General features: G+C 36.2%; 4 protein-coding genes across 9 annotated transcripts in view; 2 read left to right on the forward strand and 2 right to left on the reverse strand.

The window, feature by feature from the left end:
* The window catches only part of LOC149484264 (uncharacterized), a 252,038-nt gene that overhangs the window by 222,003 nt on the left and 7,068 nt on the right, over nucleotides 1–22,967 (reverse strand). The window lies entirely within an intron of this gene.
* Sec71 (ADP ribosylation factor guanine nucleotide exchange factor Sec71) lies at nucleotides 8–15,216 on the forward strand. Its single transcript, XM_089701742.1, has 3 exons — nucleotides 8–385; nucleotides 944–5,817; nucleotides 14,558–15,216. The coding sequence occupies exons 1-3, from the start codon at nucleotides 262–264 to the stop codon at nucleotides 14,696–14,698; spliced, it is 5,139 nt and encodes a 1,712-aa protein (XP_089557868.1). The 5' UTR covers nucleotides 8–261; the 3' UTR covers nucleotides 14,699–15,216.
* On the reverse strand, nucleotides 14,993–16,795 carry Arpc1 (Actin-related protein 2/3 complex, subunit 1A). 6 transcript variants are annotated; one of them, XM_089701743.1, is made up of 4 exons: nucleotides 16,712–16,795; nucleotides 16,548–16,620; nucleotides 16,354–16,436; nucleotides 14,993–16,275 (listed from the first exon to the last, which is right to left on the reverse strand). In XM_089701743.1, exons 3-4 carry the CDS (start codon nucleotides 16,424–16,426, stop codon nucleotides 15,230–15,232), a joined length of 1,119 nt encoding a protein of 372 aa, XP_089557869.1. In that variant the 5' UTR covers nucleotides 16,427–16,436; nucleotides 16,548–16,620; nucleotides 16,712–16,795; the 3' UTR covers nucleotides 14,993–15,229. The 6 variants fall into 6 exon arrangements, with proteins under 6 accessions (XP_089557869.1, XP_089557872.1, XP_089557871.1 ...); XM_089701746.1 differs by having other exon boundaries at nucleotides 16,544–16,620; XM_089701745.1 differs by having other exon boundaries at nucleotides 16,535–16,620.
* Trax (Translin associated factor X) lies at nucleotides 17,465–19,035 on the forward strand. The gene is made up of 4 exons (XM_089701750.1): nucleotides 17,465–17,695; nucleotides 17,780–18,002; nucleotides 18,133–18,536; nucleotides 18,836–19,035. Exons 1-4 carry the CDS (start codon nucleotides 17,680–17,682, stop codon nucleotides 19,015–19,017), a joined length of 825 nt encoding a protein of 274 aa, XP_089557876.1. The 5' UTR covers nucleotides 17,465–17,679; the 3' UTR covers nucleotides 19,018–19,035.

Raw genomic sequence — 22,967 nt, forward strand, 5'->3', positions numbered from 1 at the left:
TGACATGTTTGTGATGAGGTGTGAAGTGAAGTGAAATATAGATCGTACTTAGCAGTTTGCTGAAATGGAATCGCATAAAATTTTAATTGCATAAAGTTTGTGATGTTGCCGTATTACTTTCATAGTGTTATTTAATGTTACTGTGAAATTTTCATACAATAAACTAGTGCCTCGTTGAAAAATATTTTAAATGAATAGGAAACCTGTTTAAAGTCTAACTCGACTCCGACTAGAGCGAATGGAGTGATTATTGCAATAACGATGCAAACCAACCTAAAGACTAAAGAAATGTTTATAGTCAGGGCTTTGGAAAAAATTCTGGCCGATAAGGACATCAAACGGTCCTATCATAGTCAGCTCAAGAAGTCATGCGAAGTTGCGCTAGGTAAGTACATTGACGCATTACGGCTAATAAAACCATAAAATAGGTACATAATATGCATTTGCAATCGCTAATTCAATTAATCATAATGATTCTTATTTTATTAAAGTGGACAAAAGTGACTGTAAAATTGACCTTGAATATAAAAGAGGGGATACACTTGTTCTAATCTTATCAGAATTTCACAATAAGTCTTAATTATACACCATTAGGCTAAATGATATAGCAACAAACTATTAAAAAGTATTTTTGAAATAAACAGAAAATTTTTGCAATATTAAAAGTAGGTAATTAAGTAATACTTATGTGGGTTAAGCATAATCTTCATAACAAAGATATTATGTTTACATAATAAAATTGTTGTGACTTAAATATTCTTAGTGGATATTTTATCTGATTATAAACAATTAATTGATTCATTAGAAACAATTTTGCTTTTTTAAAAACTACAAGAGTGTAAAACATTGAATAAGAACGTATGGAGTAGGAATTGTTTGACTCAATCATATGCAATGATTAATCATATGATTTATTTTTATACTATATTATCTTTTGTTTCAGAGGAAATTAAAGCAGAATTAAAGGATGGTGGTCAAACTGAAACAACTGAGAGTCCCACATCAGGCACATTGCCTTTACCAAAAAATGATGCTTCAAATATCATCACAGCAGAGAAGTATTTCCTGCCGTTTGAACTGGCCTGTCAGAGCAAAGCGTCCAGGATAGTGGTTACTGCTCTGGACTGCCTTCAAAAACTTATAGCATATGGCCACTTAACAGGAAATATTCCAGATTCTACTACACCTAGAAAGCTCCTTATAGATAGAATAGTAGAGACAATATGCAGCTGCTTTAATGGACCCCAAACTGATGAAGGAGTCCAACTGCAGATTATCAAAGCGCTTCTCACCGTAATCACAAGTCAACATGTCGAGGTCCATGAAGGAACCGTCCTGCTCGCAGTCAGAACATGCTATAATATATATTTGGCTAGCAAAAATCTTATTAATCAAACTACTGCCAGAGCTACACTTACACAAATGCTTAATGTTATTTTTACAAAAATGGAAAATCAAGCTTTGGAAACTGAACACACTATTCACAATCCTGAGTTATACCATAAAGTGCCTAATGGAAATGTTGTTGCCGATGAACAGTCTAGTAATAATACCAATGAAGAAAACAAGGAAATACCAAATAAAGAAGAAATTGTTGATGAAGTTTCAGAAGCAAAATTGATTGCTAGACAGATTGTAGATTCAGTTATAGACAATGCAATTTCTATTGCTTCAAAGAAGTCTGCGGAGGAAAATGTTGACAATGTACCTGATAATAATGAAAACCCATCAGATTCACAAGATACTAGCAGTATATCGCATGAAAGCAATGGCCAGATACCTAATGAAACAAGCATTCCAAGGATACCATCACAAGAAAGTGTTGATGTTGTATCTGAAATTGACAATTCAGTTACTGCAAAGTTCACACATGTTTTACAAAAGGATGCATTCTTAGTATTCAGAGCTCTATGTAAACTATCTATGAAACCTCTACCGGAAGGTACTCCAGATCCTAAATCTCATGAACTAAGATCTAAAATTCTCTCTCTACATCTTCTACTTTCAATTCTCCAAAATGCTGGACCTGTTTTCAGAAATAATGAGATGTTCATAACAGCCATCAAGCAATATTTATGTGTTGCACTATCAAAGAATGGAGTCAGCTCTGTCCCTGAAGTATTTGAGCTTTCTCTTGCCATTTTCTTAGCTTTACTACAAAACTTCAAGGTTCATCTTAAGAAGCAAATTGAAGTTTTCTTTAAAGAGATTTTCATGAATATTCTAGAGACATCAAGCTCCACATTTGAGCATAAGTGGATGGTCATTCAAGCTCTAACAAGAATATGTGGAGATGCCCAAAGTGTGGTTGACATTTATGTTAACTATGACTGTGATTTATCAGCAGCAAATCTGTTTCAAAGACTTGTTAATGATGTCTCTAAAATTGCCCAAGGCAGGCAAGCTTTAGAACTGGGAGCTACACCAAATCAGGAAAAATCTATGAGAATCCGAGGACTTGAATGTCTTGTATCCATTTTGAAATGTATGGTAGAATGGAGCAAAGAATTGTACATAAACCCAAATATGCAAACCACTTTGGGTGAAAGGACTGTAAAAGAAGAAATAGATCATCACAGCATTAAATCACATGGAGGCTCCAGTGTCAGTCTTGTCTCTACAGGTTCCAGCAATATTGGCAATAGAGAAACTCTGGACTCACCTGAGCAATTTGAAGTATTAAAACAACAGAAGGAAGTGTGGGAAACTGGAATTGATTTGTTTAACAGAAAACCTAAGAAAGGCGTGGCTTTCTTGCAAGAACAAAACTTACTTGGAACAGCTACTAAAGAAATAGCAGAATGGCTCCTCACAGATGAAAGACTCGACAAGACATTTGTTGGTGAATATTTAGGTGAAAATGATGATCATTCCAAAGAAGTTATGTATGCATATGTGGACTCTATGAATTTTGGGAACATGGACATTGTAGCAGCTTTACGTCATTTCTTGGAAGGGTTCAGATTGCCCGGCGAAGCCCAAAAAATCGATAGACTTATGGAAAAATTTGCTGCTCGCTATTGTGAATGTAATCCAACGAACACTTTATTCATGAGCGCAGACACTGTTTACGTATTAGCATTTTCCATTATAATGCTGACTACCGATTTGCATTCTCCACAAGTAAAGAACAAAATGACAAAGGAACAATACATCAAGCTGAACAGTGGAATAAGTGACAATAACGATTTGCCCCGCGAATACTTGTCACAAATTTACGACGAAATCGCTGGACACGAGATTAAAATGAAGAATACATCTAAACCCGGCAAACATATGATTGCTAATGAAAAGAAGCGCAAATTCATATGGAACATGGAGATGGAACAGATTTCAACTGCAGCAAAGAACTTGATGGAATCCGTTTCGCATGTTCAAACACCGTTTACGACGGCCAAACACGTAGAACATGTACGGCCTATGTTCAAAATGGCGTGGACTCCATTCCTAGCTGCTTTTTCGGTAGGATTGCAAGATTGCGACGACCCTGAAATAGCGTCACTTTGTTTAGATGGAATAAGGTGCGCAGTTAGAATTGCGTGCATCTTCCATATGTCTCTCGAAAGAGATGCTTACGTACAAGCTTTAGCTCGGTTCACGCTTCTCACAGCAAACTCGCCAATCACAGAAATGAAAGCAAAGAACATTGACACAATTAAAACATTAATAACTGTAGCACATACTGATGGTAACTACCTGGGATCTAGTTGGTTAGATGTTGTTAAGTGTATTTCGCAATTGGAATTGGCTCAGTTGATTGGTACTGGAGTGAGACCTCAATTCTTATCAGGATCTGGAATTAAACCTCAACCAGATTCTTTAAAGTTCAGCCTTATGGCGCTCGATCCGAGTGTTAAAGAACATATTGGAGAGACAAGTTCACAGAGCGTTGTAGTCGCTGTCGATAGAATATTCACTGGATCGACAAGATTAGATGGTGACGCTATTGTCGACTTCGTAAAAGCCCTTTGTCAAGTATCCCTTGATGAATTAAGCCATCCCTCAAATCCTCGAATATTTTCTCTACAAAAAATTGTTGAAATATCGTATTACAACATGGGACGTATTAGGCTACAGTGGTCTCGTATTTGGCAAGTTCTTGGAGATCATTTTAATAAAGTCGGCTGCAGTAGCAATGAGGACATAGCTTTCTTTGCTGTTGATTCTTTGCGTCAGTTATCCATGAAATTTATCGAGAAAGGTGAATTCGCGAATTTCAAATTCCAAAAAGACTTTTTACGTCCTTTTGAGCACATTATGAAGAAAAACAGCTCCCCGACAATCAGGGATATGGTGGTGCGTTGCATTGCTCAAATGGTTAATTCTCAAGCACCTAATATAAAATCTGGATGGAAAAATATATTTTCAGTATTTCATTTAGCTGCAAGCGATCAGGATGAAGCGATTGTTGATTTAGCATTCCAGACAACTGGGAAAATTATAACAGACCTGTACGAAAAGCAATTCCCAGCTATGATAGATTCATTCCAAGATGCAGTTAAGTGTTTATCAGAATTTGCGTGTAACGCTAAATTCCCCGATACATCGATGGAGGCAATAAGACTAGTCAGATCATGTGCGACTGCGGTTGGCACCTCACCACAGCTTTTCGCGGAGCACGCTGGTCTTGAAGGAGAGCCTGGTGCGCCAGAAGAAGATAGAGTTTGGTTAAGAGGATGGTTTCCTCTATTATTTTCCCTATCGTGCGTCGTTAGTCGCTGTAAATTAGATGTACGCACCCGAGGTTTAACAGTGCTTTTTGAGATTATTAAAACGCACGGTGACTCATTCCGTCCCCATTGGTGGAGAGATTTATTTAATATATTATTTAGAATATTCGACAACATGAAGTTGCCAGAACACCAACTAGAGAAAAACGAATGGATGACTACAACATGCAATCACGCGTTGTATGCAATAGTAGACGTCTTTACGCAATATTTTGACATTCTTGGCTCTCTGTTACTGGAGCAGCTGTACGCGCAATTGCATTGGTGCGTGCAACAAGATAATGAACAACTCGCTAGATCTGGTACGAATTGTTTGGAAAACCTAGTCATATCGAACGGAACGAAGTTTAACGAAGACACTTGGAGCAAGACGTGTCAAATTATGTTGGACATATTCAACAGTACTCTTCCCACTACTTTACTTACCTGGAAGCCGGAAGAAAACGAGGATGGTGAGGTAACCAACGTACGACATGGGATTTTGAAAAAGCCTCAAGGGGGCGATGAAATTAAGTCTTCAAATCGGATATTTAACAGTCTTTTGATAAAATGCGTTGTCCAATTGGAATTGATTCAAACAATCGACAACATAGTATTTTACCCTGCAACGTCGAGAAAGGAAGATGCGGAAACTTTAGCACTAGCAGCTGCTGAGTTAACGGGGGGTCACCCTGGTACTGAACAGGAATGTCAGCGTGAAGAACAAGGCATGTATAGGCTTCTGAGCTCACCACACTTGCTGCGGCTCGTCGAATGTTTAATGTGCAGTCATCGGTTCGCCAAGACATTCAATACTAATAATGCGCAAAGAAATGTGTTGTGGAAAGCCAACTTCAAGGGATCTGTGAAACCCAATATGCTGAAACAGGAGACGCAATCGTTGGCTTGCGTAATGCGAATACTATTTAAAATGTATGGCGACGATTCTCGGCGAAGTCACTGGCCGGCTGTACAGAAAAGCCTTATAACTATTTGTTGTGAAGCCCTCGAATACTTTGCGGGATTGAATAATGAAGCCCACCGCGACGCGTGGACCTCCATACTGCTTCTCATACTGACACGGATATTGAAGATGCCCGATGACAGAGTAAGTACTTTTTTTATTTTTTACAATCTAAATCATCTTTAGGCACTAAGTAATGTTTGCATTGTTATGCAAGTTGCGTAATATCAGTTTCAATTCGTCTATAAAGTTGCGTCTGCGAATTATGAATGTATTATACATTTAAGTTTATTTGTATGCAACATCTTTTGCTTTTTTATTTTTACGGATTCTCAAGAGACATTTCTGTTCAGGGTCGCATTATTTTCCTCATTTTCCAGTCATTCACATATAACTTTCCATTGCATACTTCGTAATCTTATAACCGTTTATTTTCGAAACACACATAAGCTTATCATGTTAAATGTGCAAGTTATAATTTATGCCTAGATGCTAAAATTGAAAAACTTATTTGCCATTTTGTAGGTACTTATGCATTTACAGTATTAATTAATAACTAAAATAAATTACCAGTAAGTTAATTGATTCTAGTTATGCTATAACAAAATCGAAACTCCCATTTAAGAAGTGTACACGTTAATTATTCAGCCATGTTCGTGACAAATATTGTCCTTGTCAAGGTTGCCGCAGAGAATAGCACAGACAACAACAAAAATAAAACACTTACATAATACATATTGTGATTAATTACAACATAGCATGCAGTCGTAATATGTAACTAGCTTTCCGCCCACGGCTTCATCCGATTTGTCTAAAACTTAACAAATTATAAGTATAGTAAAACCTTCCTCGATAACCACTCTATCTATTAAATTGGGACCACATGGGAGGCAACAGCTTTCAAATAAGAAAAATAATATTATCTAAATCCATTCAGTCAGCCGTAAGTTCTGAGGCAACACTCAAAAAAAAATCGAATCGAAAACCTCCTCCTTTTTTGAAGTCTCTTGAAAAACGCATCAAAATCCGTTGCGTAATTTTAACGAATTATGCATACATAGGGACACACAGCAGTAAGCGACTGTTTTATGCTATGTAGTGATTGTAGCTAGCTAAACGACTGTGCATTATCCTGCAACGGATATAAGATTATGTTTTCCTAGTCACGTAGCATATTGGTTTGCGGATACAACGCAGATTAGAATTTACAACAGTCGTAACATGCAACCATTAGGAAAAGTATAAGTTGACCGTGTTACTGATAAATGATAAGATGTACGATATCGTTTATTATACCAATATGAAAGTATATAAATACTTGAGTTATGCTGTTCTGATTCCTACAGAATGTTTACATTTCTTTATCAAAACACAATTTTTGATAAAGTAATTCAGTTTGGGCGAACTGCCTGAAATAGCTATAGAAGTTAGCTTTCAAAATTACTATTATGGTTTTAATAAGTATTTATCTAGAAATATTTAACTTCGCGTAAGTGTTAAAATGGCCCAATAAGTATGAGGTTACGTGTATAATTTGCATATTATATGTATTTGTTTATACCACAATGGGAGAAAGTCACTATATCCATTTCTAGCTGTGCTCCGCGGTTTCACCCGCGTGGCTCCGGTTCTATTGGTCTTAGCGTGATGATATTATATTATGGCCTATAGCCTTCCTCGATAAATGGGCTATCCAACACTGAAAGAATATTTCAAATCGGACCAGTAGTTCTTGAGATTAGCGCGTTCAAACAAATTCTTCAGCTTCATAATATTAGTACATAGTATAGATTCGATCATACTGCATGCAGCATGAGCCAAAACTTTCATCTATCCACCGGTACCTAATAGAACAGATAATTCAAATTCTCTTTCTCCTGTTTACTAAATCACTGCAGAAATCTCAATGTCTATCCTGAGACAAGTATATTTTGTTTGTGTCTATTTATGTATGTAAATTGTATATCTTTCCGAGTAGAAAGACGCAATTCAATCACATTCTATTGTTATGTAAAATGGACGATTGGACGCCCGTGCATATATAACTACATGATTAGACTATAAATATTTGATGAATGTAATGAATCAATCGGTCACGTGACTTCTTACTTTTTTGGTCACAAACTAGTAATGTGTATAACGGTAAAAATAATGTGTACGGGTTGGCTGAATAGTAAGATACCTACTCAAAGTTTTCAATACACAGAGGTGTTAATTGAATCGTATTTTACTTTGTGCTAATGGCGCAACGCTACTTAAATAATTATATGTCAATTATGTTTATCAATGATGAGTGGAAACCTAGATCTACTTAGAATACAATATACCAGCTACTTCCTACAAGGATTATACTGGAAACCAACTTTACCCATAGAATGCCAATTTTATAAAGAGTTTCAGTACTATTTATTTTGTTATCATATTTGGGGTTGCTTACAAACGAAATACTTGAAAGAAATTGAATCTATCAGCTAATCACTACATAGTATAAAATACAGTCGCCTTTTCTTTCCTTATGTCCCTATGTATGCGTAAATATATATCTTTAAAACTACGCAACGGATTTTGATGCGGGTTTTTTAAGGATAGAGTGATTCAAGGGGAAGGTTTTAGTATACAATTTATTAGGTTTTAGACAAAGCGGGCGAAGCCGCAGGCGGATAGCTAGTAAAATATAAAAGCAGCAAAGCAAACCTTTACAACTAACAGAGTTCGCAATTCCGTCCTTGACTTCTATACATTTTCAATGAAAAATCTCGTTCTCGTGGCTAATGTCGCGTGATGGCTTTATTCAGTCATGTGGAAAATAATAAACAATAGGCATGACGACAGTATCCATAAATGATCGTATTAGTGTTTTTAAGGGAAAATGTATAATAGATAAATTACATATAGTGACTTAGAAATCTTAAAAACATTAAGATTAATGAGATTATCAATAAAATAAAACATTGAAATACTGCAGTTGGCCATTTTGACTAAAACACGCGTGACGTCATGCTTAAGTAAACAACTCAAATCAGATGTTTTTTGTTGTTATGAATATGTTGAGAATACGCATTTTTTTTATTTTCTATTGTTTCAAGTATGATTTATCGACTCAGAACATAAATATAATTGCGAATTCACGAATACATGGTTCGGGGTTCTCCGCGCCAACTTTATACAATCATTTCTTATTATTTTCTCGCTTAAAATAATTACTAACACATTTTTGAGCATTATTTTTATGTGGATTCACACTGCAATACTGCACACCACTTATAAACTTTGAAATTCGTTTCTATAACACATATTAAATAAATATTTTTTTAATTTTCTTCGCAATGCGTACAAATAATTACGTATTTACCAAAATGTGACGTCACGCCTACGCCATGACACCTGCGAGCTGTTTTGGCACAGTTAATAAATATTTTTCGGAAAATGGCTTTTATCTTCGTTAAATTTAAGTATATTACCGAAATATAGGGTTTTTCTTGTATAGTAAACGTATACACACATTATGGAAGAGGATTTCAAAATCTTTCGTCATGCCTATTGTCTGATTCTATAGATAACAAATTAATTACTTAAATTCGTTAACTACTTGGTACATGGCGAGTAGGAAACAAATTGATGAACGAATTAATTACGGCAACAATAATTAATGTCGTTGATCATTAATATGTCCGGAAAGAATACTTTACTTATCGATATCTTGTACATATCTACATTCTGTATATAAATTGTTTGTTATTGAAAAATAAATGGTAAAAGTATGTCTTAATATAATCAGTACACTAACTATACTACCTATATCAAATAACGTCGCGCGATAATATTGTTTCGTAAACGTTTTAAGTTTTAACTTTAAGAGGCCGTATCGATTTTAAGAGTGATTTTGACTTGTTTCTTTAATTCTTTAGGAGCTCTTTTAAAAAAACTAACTACTATGTTATATGAAAGTAATGGTATAATTTAAAATTCTCTAGAATATTCGATTATATAGATCTGCCGTAACAACGTTTGCGCTCCCGTATATAATCGAAAATTCTAGAGAACTTTAAATTATTCCATTTCTTTCATAAAACATATAATATGTATTTTTTTTATTGCAAATTTTTAAGCATTAACCTATCATTTAGTGTGTATTTTTTATTTTTTTTTAACTCTGTTGTAAGAACTAGAAATTCGACGCCATATACGCATAAAATTTCATCAAAGTAAGGCTATTTTAACTTAGATGTTCTTTGAATTTTTCAATAAAAGTACATAAATTGCCTCGAACATATTTTAGGATGTCTCAGTGTCTTTACTGTAGTATATTTTATAAGAAAACTTCTTCTATTAAATTCCGTGTAAAATACAAAGACACGAACGTCCCGCATGGAAAAAATTGAAACACGCCTTAGGTTATTGGCTATTAAACAAACTGGACAATGAATATCAATAAATTGTCTTGAACGTATTTTAGATATTGAATGAATCTTTAATTTAAGATATCATCACACATTGTTACTAATTTAGTTTTGTTAAACGAGCGTCTAAAGAATTACAGAAACAAGTAAAAATCACTCTAAAATCGATAAGGACTCTTAATCTATAAGTCGTACTATAATAATTATATCGATCTTGAATTATAAATAAATGCTCTTTTATGTACCTAGCACACATTGAAGACTTGAAAACCAACAAAGTTAATAATAAAATAGTTATTACGAAGAAGAATAGCGTAATATTTCGACACGCTAGCTACTAGGTATTTTGTTTGAACTTGCGACCTCCATGTCTAGCACTGACCCATAACTTTGCTAGCATGTGAATCATGAGGTAAAATCGTTTCAAATAACTAATAAGGGCTTCAAGTGTATATTTACTTCAATAATTAATTAACTGTATATGTATTTATTACTCACTAGGTTTCCGCCCGCGGCTTCGCCCGCGCAGTCAAAGAAAAACCGTGTGCGTTACCCAGGCAAAATGTTTTGCTTTAGAGAGATGAGACTTAAACAAATAATTAGTGTATCATGAGGAGCAATTTGTTTACTAATAGCAAAATTTGTTTGAATTGTAGTTTTTAAGTTATTTAAGAAAAACAAATTTTGCTGGAGTAACGTTTGAAACGTTACCCAGGCAAAATCGTCTTTCAAAAATTAGTTTCAGCACGGAACCAAATACATGAATAGATAGCTTTTGTTGCGTAGTAAATGTTTATAAATAGCAAAATTTGTGTGTGGTATAGTTCTTTAGTTATTTAAGATTTTGCTGCGGTAACGTTTTGGGATTTCCCAGATCTCGAAAACGGCTCAACGCAGAAGTTTGAAAAAAATACCAATAAAAGACCTCAATTTGTTTAAATTTGTTTAATCATTAGTTTTTGATTTGGTTGACGTAAACCAATGTAATTAAATGGTTTCAAAAATCAGAAGAAACGGGTTTGCAAGTAAACCAATACACTTATAACCAAATAAACAGCTGTAAAAAATACCCGTGGTTCGACGCTTGTTTACATCAGAAATATTAGATTTCATACTTTACACATTAAGAAGATAAAAACAAATTTGATTTATTTTAGACTGGTCGTACTTTAGCGATCAAATACGCAGTTCCCATAACATTAAGAAACATGGCATACTTTAAACAAATTAAAATGATTCCTGAAAATTCCTTCCTGTTAATTGCAGCTTTGAATTACGGCTCTAATGAAAGTTATCTCAAAAACAAGATTATGTCAGCAATTCTCTAATGAGCCGACCAAATTGAAAAGGTCACATAAAAGCGACCGCACCATACATAAGCGCAACCATCTGAAATGAACAGGATAATATAGATGTTTTGTTAGTACAGTTGAATACAAAAGTTTTCTGGTCAGGTTAGTTAAAATAATAAAATGGTTAAGATTCATTATTTTTATTTAAAAAATCAGTCTCATACAAATTATATGTATTGCTTTGCCTTAGCATCAACATTTTTGAGTTTTGTTACGTGTTACTTAGAGTGAATATTTTAACATTACATGTGACTGCCACAGGTGGATAACCCGTGAACCAATCATTGTCAAAGCGTCGTAACCTTCTTTTAACTTAATGTTGAAATATCCACTCTAAGTAACACGACATAAAGCTCATATTTCAATACCACAGTGTGACTTGAGTTGGAATTGAGTCGGCGTTGTGTGTGTAAACCATGTCAAAACTGTTTGTGTGTATTAAATATAATACCATTAATGAGGATGTATGTAAAGATTCAAGTCGGTAAGTGAAAATATTACGTAATTTCTGTATTTTTTCTCTAGCGGCACGGTTCAAACATGTAAACAAAGCGTGTTGAAAATATTTTTTGTTATTCTGGTATAAATAAGTTTATTAACTCAATGGTTCCTGCACAATAATCGAGCAAATATTATCTTAATGATTATTATGCCCATTGGATATGAAAAGAATAAAGATTCACTTCAAAAACAATAACAATATTATAGTGATCGACACAAAATGGCCGCCATTTGTTTACTTGTTTACGACTTGCTTGAAAAAATATTTATTTTTTCCGATTATCTCGTATTATTAAGTGTAATACTTAATAGAAAAGGGTAAGGGTAAAAGGTCTAATTGGAATATAACGTTTCCTATGGTCTAACTTGAATATTTTAATTTATTTTAATTTTGAAAATAAATCGTTTATTTTTTAATGATTTTTAATTATTTTTACTTCATACTGAAACACAACTGTACTGTAAAATAAAAACATTTAATACTCACATCGTTCAAAGACGTCGTCGTACACACACACATAAACCACAAGCACTTCTCTCCAAAACACTTGGTTCACGACTGATTGTTTCATTGGTTCGGTCGGAGCTAGCGTACCCATAGATAGAGCGTACTCAACTACTCACAGCTAAAGAGTAAGTAAGACAAGGCATATAGCTGTTGCGTTGCATTGCACACAGCGATGCGCGCTGCTCTGACTAGCATCAAGAACGTTAAAACGTTTTTAGCGTGGCTTTGCGTTGTGGTATCAAAATAAAACATTTGGTTTAACAGAAACAACAAATTAAGTACTAAAAATATAGCTACATGTATATATGTTTGTATTGTTTTAAATCACACTATAAATTATACACTATGATATTACACTTTTATTAACTAGTAAAAATTGTGTAATATGGTACTGCACTTAAAAAATATTAAAAAATCGGCTTCACGAATAACGTTTTTCTGCTTAACTGTACAAAACATCGGTTACCAAGCTGCTAATTTGCGAAGATTACCCGTACGTACGGTGCAGTCGCTTTTACGTGACCTTTTCAATTTGGTCGGCTTATTAGAGAATTGCTGACATATTCTTGTTTTTGAGATAACTTTCATTAGAGCCGTAATTCAAGGCTGAAATTAACAGGAAAGAATTTTCATGAATCATTTTAATTTGTTTAAAGTATGCCATGTTTCTTAATGTTATGGGAACTGCGTATTCGATCGCTAAAGTACGACCAGTCTAAAATAAATCAAATTTGTTTTTATCTTCTTAACGTGTAAAGTATGAAATCTAAAATGTCTGCTGTAAACAAGCGTCGAACCACGGGTATTTTTTACAGCTGTTTATTTGGTTATAAGTGTATTGGTTTACATGTAAACCCGCTTCTTCTGATTTTTGAAACCATTTAATAACATTGGTTTACGTCAACCAAATCAAAAACTAATGATTAAACAAATTTAAACAAATTAAGGTCTTTTATTGGTATTTTTTTCAAACTTCTGCGTTGAGCCGTTTTCGAGATCTGGGAAATCCCAAAACGTTACCGCAGCAAAATCTTAAATAACTAAAGAACTATACCACACACAAATTTTGCTATTTATAAACATTTACTACTCAACAAAAGCTATCTATTCATGTATTTGGTTCCGTGCTGAAACTAATTTTTGAAAGACGATTTTGCCTGGGTAACGTTTCAAACGTTACTCCAGCAAAATTTGTTTTTCTTAAATAACTTAAAAACTACAATTCAAACAAATTTTGCTATTAGTAAACAAATTGCTCCTCATGATACACTAATTATTTGTTTAAGTCTCATCTCTCTAAAGCAAAACATTTTGCCTGGGTAACGCACACGAAAAACCCGCATAGTTCCCGTTCCCGTGGGATTTCCGGGATTACGTCATTTTCCCGGGATAAAAAGTAGCCTATGTCCTTTCTCGGGTATCAAAATATCTCCATACCAAATTTCATGAAAATTGGTTCAGTAGTTTAGGCGTGATTGAGTAACAGACAGACAGACAGAGTTACTTTCGCATTTATAATATTAGTATGGATTCTATATTGCATCGAACTGGCAAGTATATATAGCTTTAATCTGCAGCTTCGATCGGGGGAAAAAAATAATTTCTTTTTGGCGAAATAACTAGGTAGTTAATTGACGTTTAAATTAATAATAATGTTCTGTCAATAATATCCATTATCCATGCCTGTTGGTATTTAGTACAAGCACCTAAGTTTATTAAGATTTTTATTGATAAACGTCGAAGTACCTAATTGTTAAGCATAGGTTAACTTACAAACCCAATGACCTAATTTTACAGTATTCTATGTCAGTTGACGATCCCTAGGGGTCGACGGCGACCTATTGAGGGATCAATATAATGGAAAAAGGACACTGGGGACCAATATAAAATATTTTTATGACTATACTTAAAATGTAGAGATTATTTATTTTTTTAATACAACCAATATCTACATTCTACAGTCTCTACAGACTACTACAGTCCACAAGTATGAACTATAAAACCAATACTAATTTTATGTTTAAGTAGGTCCTAGGTACTGCGCAAATCCAAAACAATCAGTTTAGAGACTTATCTCTATAAAAACCTAATAAACAGCTAATGATATTTTAATTTGTTTTCAGTTTGCGGCGCATGTATCAAGTTATTACCCGCTCCTGTGTGAGATCACCTGCTTCGACCTGAAGCCCGAACTCCGGTCCGTGCTCCGAAGAGTCTTCATTCGAATCGGTCCCGTCTTCAACATCGTATCTAACACGCAATAACACGCTTTACGTTTAATTACAAATGGCCTTATAGTTTCTTAGGTTAAAGTATGACTTTGTTAACGTCTAAATTAGTGGTGCAATCTTTATGTCAAAGCACGTTTGTACCGGAAAGGTTGCGCGATCAATAATAAATAGATTCGTTAATTTAATAAATTTTATTGTAATGACAGCAATCAGTACTTCAGTAGTATTAAAGTGATCTATTATACATAGTGTGTAGTAGTCGTAATGTCTTATTTATATAAATTATCGAAGTTAAAATTTAAATTGTATAGTAATAAAACAATGATAGCTGTTGTATCTATAAATTATAGTTTATTTCTGTATATTTGAATGTTTTTACAGTCGGAGGACTGGACTCACTCATTTCATTGCTTCTTATTGTTTCGGCTAGACTGATCAAACTGTGATTGTGATAATTTATTCACAGCTTTCCGTTTTCAGTTTGAGTGATTTCAGAACTCACAAGCAACTGATTATATTATTCATTATTATATAATAAAATAATAATTAAATGCATGTCTTTGATTAAGCAATCTTCAGACCCTCAATGGACCGTTCAAGGGATTCCATATCCCAAATGACTAGCTGACCATCTAAGCCAGATGTACTGAATTTTTTAGCATTTGCTTTAGTACCTTTGTATAAATTCATGCAGGTTATCGCATTCTGGTGAATAGAATCAAGGAATGTATCATTTGTTTCAATTCTGGCGTTACGGTCGAGCGACTGGAACTTCTTCATAGCAGACAGTCCACCGGACTCCTTGCGTTGAGTATTATCTAGTTTGGCAACAAATTTGATTTGATCTCCGTCATGGCAGTACAGTAATGGAATGCAACTGTGCCCAGCAACTACTAAAGAGTTGTCTGAAATCCAAATGCAACCCAAAAATGGCAAATATTCAGTCTTAAGTTTAATCACTGCTTTGCCTTGTGTAGCGTCAGCAATATTAATTGAGCTATCATGTCCGACCCAAGCAACTTTATTTCCATCTGCAGAAAAGGAAACGGAGTGGACCCAACCACTTCCAGTTGAAGGGAATTCTGCTAACAGTTGTCCCAATGGTAATTTAGAACCCCAAACATTTGGGCCAGGTTGATCTTCAATATCCTTTATATAAGCAGAAAATACCCGTACTTTAAAGTCAGTAGACCCAGCAACCAGTAAAATGTTATTAGGGTGCCAATCTAGAGTAGTTACAGTAGATCTAATAGGCTTCTTGATATGCTTGGACACCCACCAGTTATTTTCCTTTTCAAAGTAACAAATTGAAATCAGACGAGCACCAGATCCCACTGCAAACTTGTTTTCCATTGGGGACCATTTTACGCAAGTAGCGGCGCGGTTAATACGCAACAAGACGAGAGTTGTTGTCCACTTTCCCTCCTCATTCTGGGTCCACACATAAGCATTACGGTCTACTGAACAGGTCACAATTCTGTTGGTATTCGGTGCCCAATCTATACCCATGACTCTCATATCATGCTCCACAAGATTATCAGTTTGCTTCCAATCGTTACCTTCTTTTTGATAAATATGCACTTCATTGTTATTAGGTGAGAATGCAATTTCTGGAAAATAAGAAATTAATTATGAGCAAGAACATAATATGGAAAAACAGACATTATGCTGTATGCTTGAATACTCACGATTTCTCTCTTTATTCCATGCGTGACAAGTCACCGGAGCGCATGAGTCACCGAAAGTTAATGTTTGAGCCATTTCGTAGAAACTAAAAAGAAATTAAATAATTTTACACACTATTTTTATTAACACTATTTTTATCTAATTGGTAGTATAAAATAATGAAATAATAATTTATTTACATACTTTAGTTACCTACCTCTAGACAATCAGATAAAAAGTGGGTGTGGGGGATTGTTTATTCGCGGACTCTGGTCAGTCAACGCGAACTGCTGTAAAAACATATGTATTATATTAGCAAATTGCGAAAAAATAATAACAAACTGTAGTTTCAATCATATATATAACAACAAAACCCAATACCTAAGCGGCTTTAAAATAATAAGCTCAAAACCAAAGTCAAATTTGACTTGACGTTTTACTGACGATTGATCGTACGTCGTAAACACACATAGCCAATAGGCATAAGCAACAGACGAAGACCATAAACTATAGTGATAGTAGATTAAAATAATTTGGAAAATCCAAAAGTGCACGCCTCATAATTTTTTTTTAATAAATATTTATTAATTATTATTTTTGTTTATTTAATAACAATTAAACCACATCGAATCAGACCCTGAAAAATGAAAGGGTTCTATTCCTGAGCATACTCAAGCGTAAGAGAAAAAAAAAGACTCGATTAGTAAAGTATTTCGGTCGCTATCGTGTTAACAAGAAAAAGGATCCGCACATACAGACACACGGACGTCCAAGACAGAACTTTTTTAAACTGTTTTTTAACTAGTTTAAATAACAAAAATGACATCAAAAATATCATGAACGTTAAAAATAGTGTTTTTTCTTAATATGTGTGTGTATGTATTATCTTACAAGTGCAATGTATGATACATAAAGACATTTTAAGTTTGAAAAATCAGATGTTTTGCGCGAAGTGACAGTAGTACCCACCTCAACGCTTCGCTTATGAGGCGTGCAATATCTATTATCTTTATTTTGTGCCTAATAATCGATGATCGATCGAAGATAATGATGATCATTAAATAAAATAATTGTTAACTGTTTGCGATTTCATTTTAAAGATCTCAGAAGCAGAATCTTGATAATATCCATAGATATCAGTAGGAACCATAGAATCACAGACTCTATAATATAAACAACGCGCCAACTGTCAAGTAGCCCGAGACATCAGACAATTTTAATTTCTATGTTTTCATTTTCAATGATCAATGAAAAGTCAAAACAATTTACATATATAGCGCATGCAGAACTTATAAGTAAAATATAATATTTATTATTTCATTATTCATATCAGAAACAAATAAGTTAAAATGTCAGGACGTGGAGGTATGTTTAAAATACTTTTTTTTGTATTTGCCAAACCAAGTTCAATACCTAATAATTGATCACATAAATGCAATAACTTTACAGGAAGATTCCGCGGCAACAGAAATAAAAATCAACATACTCTGTCTTCTGTGGCTAGAGAGACAGCGACTTCATTACCCGATGATAGTCCCGTTTTACAAATGTTTAAGTCGGCCGCTCAAAAGCTGAACGATCGTCAGGACAGACATGAAAGATTAGTAAAACTCTCTCGGGATATCACAATTGAAAGCAAAAGAATTATATTTCTCTTACATTCGTCTATCACGTAAGTAATTTATTTAATAAACTAAAACCTACAATACGAATTTGGGCCCGAATTCTTAAGCTTTAACCAAATTACATACTGTCTTAATCTTTCATCATAAATAAATAACAAATCTACACTTTTATTCTAGAAAAGAGTCAACTGAGAAAGCGATAAATGAAGCAAATGAGCGTATCCAAAAACTTATCCAGGGGCCATTCAAAAGCATTGGTTTAGAGCTCGAAAACAGTCCCGCGTACTTACATTCCCGCGCAATTACCGCTGGATTTCAGGAGTTTATTGAAGCACGTACATTTTGTTCTTTTATGGAGAAAAAGTTACTTACCACATGGCCAGAAGTACAAAAAGAATTGGTGTATGAAGTTGATGATAGAAGTGTGACGACAATGTTGCCTCAATTAGATTATATGTTGGGTTTGGCTGATCTAACCGGGGAGTTGATGAGGAAGGCCATCAACAGCATTTCTAGTGGAGATAGTGAGGAGTGCTTTGACTCGTGTCAGGCTGTGAGAGATCTTTATACTGGATATATTGGTAAGATTTAATAATAGAATAGAAATCTATTAATCTTGAGACATTTTTCGTCAATATTTAACCTACCACTATATTATGTTTCCTTTTTTGTGTAAATTTTATAATATCCAAAAGTAACTTGGTAAATTGATCAAGGTCAATGGTAGAGTAATTTAAATCAGTCCAGTAGTATTGGAACAGCAGCAGATAAACAATAAAATCTGTATATGTATTATCTTAGCTCTATTTTATTGTATAATTTTTATTTTACTTACTGCGTAAAACAAACTTTTCTTTAATACAATTAATTACCATTTCAGGTTTATTTGGATCCGGCAAAGAATTAGCTCGTAAGTTGTCTGTAACACGGAGCAATGTGTTCAAAGTGGAGTCAGCGGTGTACGCGCTTCGGGTGCGCGGGGGCGAAGCACCCCCCACGTTGTTACTCGCTAACCAGCCTGAGTGGGAACATAACCATTCTGATGATGAGGGATTTTATTAAATTTTTCTTAATTAAGTACCTATATGCTGTTTTATTTTGTCTCTTGATATTATTGAATTTATTTAAGATATTATATTAACAATATTTCTTATTATCATTATGTAAATAACGGCTACCCTGACCGGGATAATCCCAATTTTTATTGAAATTGAGATATAAACAAAATTTTATTCAAATTGGTTTGGTTCACCCTGAACATAGTTCTTAGCATACAAACGTGACCATTAATTTATAAGTATATAGGTAGTAAGATAGGTAGCCTCATATTAAGATAAATACTGTTTCGCTCAAACACTCGAATAGCGAAAAAATAATAAGTAATTAAAATTATACAGGGTTTTTTTTTTTTTTTTTTTTTTTTTTTTTTTAATTTGAGATTAGGCTGGCATTTGACCATCGCTTCGCCTGATGGAAAGCGACAAGCGAGGTCTAGGATGGAGCATGCTGACCTAATAAGTGCCTATTCACTTTTTTTTTGAACAAGTCCAGATTATAATTATCGGGAAACACGGACGCCGGAAGATTGTTCCATTCCTTGCTGGTACGCACGAGAAAGGATGAAGCGTAACGCTTAGTGCGTATGGGTGGAATGTCGATGACATAGGGGTGGAGACCAGCACGGCGTCGAGTCCCCCGGAGATAAAAGGGAGAAGCGGGTATCAGGTTGTGCAGTTCTTCAGCACATTCACCGTGGTAAATCCTGTAGAACACTGCCAAACTAGCCACTTTTCGACGATGTTCTAAGCTATACAGTTTCGAGGTGGTAAGGGCTTCATTCCCGATTAGCCTAATCGCTCGTTTTTCAATTGAGTCCAAGGCGCTAAGTTGGTATTTTGCTGCACCAGCCCAAAGGTGGGAACAGTACTCCACACCTGACCGAACTTGAGCTTTATAAAGGTTTAGGAGCTGTTCCGGTGTGAAGAATTCTGCCACTTTGGAGAGTATTCCAAGCTTCTTAGCGGCAACCTGCACCTTGGACTCAATGAAGGTCTTGAAGTTGAGGTTGGAGGAGAGCGTTAGGCCTAAAAGCTCCAGTTCATTGGACAACTCTAAGGACACATCCTGGAAAGTAGGTGTTAAACTGAAGTCGGTACGTTTAGCTGTAAAAAGGCAAGCCTGCGTTTTCGAGGAGTTAAACCTGACTAAGTTGGCATCGCCCCATTCGGAAACCGATTTTAAAGTAGTGTTCAATCGCTCAACTAAAGCCTTTCTTTGGGCCGCCAAAACATTGACCGTCTGCGCCTCGGATGCGTAACTGTCAATAACTGTGCTGTCATCGGCATAACTGTAAATATTTGGACCTAACAAATCATCTATATGAAGCAGAAATAAAGTAGCAGATAGTACTGATCCTTGAGGAACTCCGGCGTTAATGGGTAGTAGATCGGACGCACAACCATCGATCACCACTCGAAGTGAACGTTCACACAAGAAATCAGAGATCCAGTTGCACAGGCTAGGGCAGATCCCATATGCTGGAAGTTTGTTGATAAGACCACTATGCCAGACTCTGTCAAATGCCTTTGAAATGTCGAGGGATACGGCTACTGCCTCCCCGAGCTTCTCGATAGCAGAACCGAACATATGAGTGAGGTGAACCAGAAGGTCCCCAGTAGACCTTTTACGTCGAAATCCGTATTGATGATCGCTGAGGAGATCGTTACCTTCTAGATACCTCAGAAGCCGGTTGTTTAAGATACGCTCCATAACTTTACAGATAATGGAGGTGATTGAGATAGGCCGGTAGTTACCTGGGTCGCTGCGGCTTCCTTTTTTGGGTATTGGCTGGACATTGGCTATTTTCCAGGTCTTGGGAACTTTACCAGTGTCATATGAGAGACGATACAGCCGTGTTAATATCGGTGAAAGTTCAGGAGCACAACTTTTTAGTACCACAGCAGGGATACCGTCAGGTCCACTTGCTTTATTCACGTCTAGACTTTGGAGAGCTTTAAGAACTTCTCTCTGAGTGATGCGAAATTCAGGCATATTTTGACCGCAGTGAGGTAGAGAAGGTGGTAGCTTATTACTAGGGTCCAGACGGGAATTATTAGCGAAGAGATTTGCAAAGAGATCCGCTTTTTCCTTTGCAGTATGAGCAAGTGCACCGTCAGGTTTCTGCAATGGTGGTAGAGACGCCTTACAGAAATTAGCTTCAACTGCTTTTGCAAGGGACCAAAAAGCTTTGGACCCAGAAGGGTAAGAAATAAGCTTGTCCCCAATTTGCCTGATCCGATCAACGCGAGATCTTTTAAGCGTTCTTTTGAAGGATTTAGCAGCTTTGTTGAATTCTCTCTTTTTGCTTGTGATGTCAGGGTCTTTACGTGCTCTAGCATCGGCCCAGATTCGATATGCTTCGTGTTTCCGTTGTTCAGCTCGTCTACATTCGGTATTATACCATGGCCGTTCTCTACCACCGGTGGATACGTCTTTAAATGGAATGAAGTATTCCATAGCCTGCCGGACAACATCTTCAATAGCACTAGCACAGATCGACGGGTCGTTTGAAGAAAAACATACTCTCCGCCAAGGGTAAGATGAGAAAAAATGGCGCATCTCATCCCAATCGGCTTGAGAGTAACGCCAAATACGCCTAGTTTGCACAGTGCTAGGTTCCGGTGGGGAATATACAGAAACAGCTTTAACAAGGCAGTGGTCTGAGGTACCTAAGGGTGATGAAACACTGGTCGAATACCTACCAGGATCTGTGGTTAGCAAGAGATCCAAACAATTAGCCGTATGACCCTCAACGTCAGGAATCCGAGTTGCCTCTTTGACGAGTTGTGTGAGATTAAGGGATAAAGCCAGATTGTAGGCATCTCTGCCAGCATGGTCGGTTTTCTTAAAGGGAAACAGCCAGTCTTGATGACAGGCATTAAAATCACCTAAAAGAACAAGTTGAGCAGATGGAAATTTCTTTTGAACGGAGTCAGCGGCTACACTGAGATATTGGAAGAATTTGGTGATGCCCTGGTCTGAAGTATGGGAGCGATAAACAATGGCATATACTATCTTATCAACACCGATGTCGGCAAGAAGCCAAAGAACGGAGAAATCAGGATTGTCGAAATGACGAAGACGTTTATAGCAGATCTTGTCGGATATATAAGCACAGACACCGGCTTTTGGATGAAAATTATGTTCCAGGACATACCCTGGATAATCAAGGTATGCCGTGTCAGAAGGTGGTTTAATCTGGGTTTCGGTAAGAAAAAGTAAATGCGGCTTTTCTGTCTCCAGGTGGTGGTGGACAGGGTCGAGATTTGAGTGCAAACCACGAATGTTAGTATGGTGCACTTAAAAGGGGAGGAAGTGCAACCGCTGTAGAAACTTTCTTTTCCTTTTTGAACTTTTCATTTCTTTTTAAAATGTGGAGTGAATAGACAGGGAAATTGGAAGTTGATCGAGGTTTAGTGAGTAGGTTAGTCGAAGCAAACATTAAAGGTGTGCTGATGGGGGGCTAGCTTGGAGACTGCGGGGACGCCCGTACCCCCCCAGTTATCGCCATCGGGTCCTCCCGTCCGGTCGCCAACCGGCACGATGGAGCAAAACTGGGATTTTTCGAAAGCGGCGGGGCAGCCTTTCACAGGTGGCTCTCCTATTACTTGGGCCCCCTACAACTAACGGTCGGCCAGCGGTCAACCGTGCTACGGATCCCGCTACCCTCCAAAGCTAGGCACCCGGCACACCAATAACGCCGCTTCATAGAACCGTAACTCACTAAACAACTAACCAGACCCAACCCCCGAGATGGCTACACCGGAATTCATGCCGGAACACGAAACCGTTTGGCGGCACGTCTCTATCCGGTGGGTGGTTGCGAGCCACGACCGAAGTCTCCCACCAGTTGGTTGCTCATTTGGCACTACCCAGGGTACACGTGTAGGGAATCTAGAGTCAAAGCCTACGGACGCGAGCAACAATGTACCCCAAAAATTACAAATTATATA

Source organism: Colias philodice, chromosome 12 (genome assembly GCF_061535455.1).
Source record: "Colias philodice isolate Cphi_HAF_F1 chromosome 12, ilColPhil1 Martin Lab GWU primary, whole genome shotgun sequence".
Taxonomy (NCBI): Eukaryota; Metazoa; Arthropoda; class Insecta; order Lepidoptera; family Pieridae; genus Colias; species Colias philodice.

Excerpts from the sequence above, each read along its gene's own strand:
- Sec71 (XM_089701742.1), top strand. The coding sequence starts at position 262 with ATGCAAACCAACCTAAAGACTAAAGAAATGTTTATAGTCAGGGCTTTG. Across the intron at positions 386-943 it reads GTCATGCGAAGTTGCGCTAG|AGGAAATTAAAGCAGAATTA; the intron begins GTAAGTACATTG and ends CTTTTGTTTCAG. Across the intron at positions 5,818-14,557 it reads TGAAGATGCCCGATGACAGA|TTTGCGGCGCATGTATCAAG; the intron begins GTAAGTACTTTT and ends ATTTGTTTTCAG.
- Arpc1 (XM_089701743.1), bottom strand. The coding sequence starts at position 16,426 with ATGGCTCAAACATTAACTTTCGGTGACTCATGCGCTCCGGTGACTTGT. Across the intron at positions 16,276-16,353 it reads ATGGAATAAAGAGAGAAATC|AAATTGCATTCTCACCTAAT; the intron begins GTGAGTATTCAA and ends CTTATTTTCCAG.
- Trax (XM_089701750.1), top strand. Across the intron at positions 18,003-18,132 it reads CTCTTACATTCGTCTATCAC|AAAAGAGTCAACTGAGAAAG; the intron begins GTAAGTAATTTA and ends CTTTTATTCTAG. Across the intron at positions 18,537-18,835 it reads TCTTTATACTGGATATATTG|GTTTATTTGGATCCGGCAAA; the intron begins GTAAGATTTAAT and ends TTACCATTTCAG.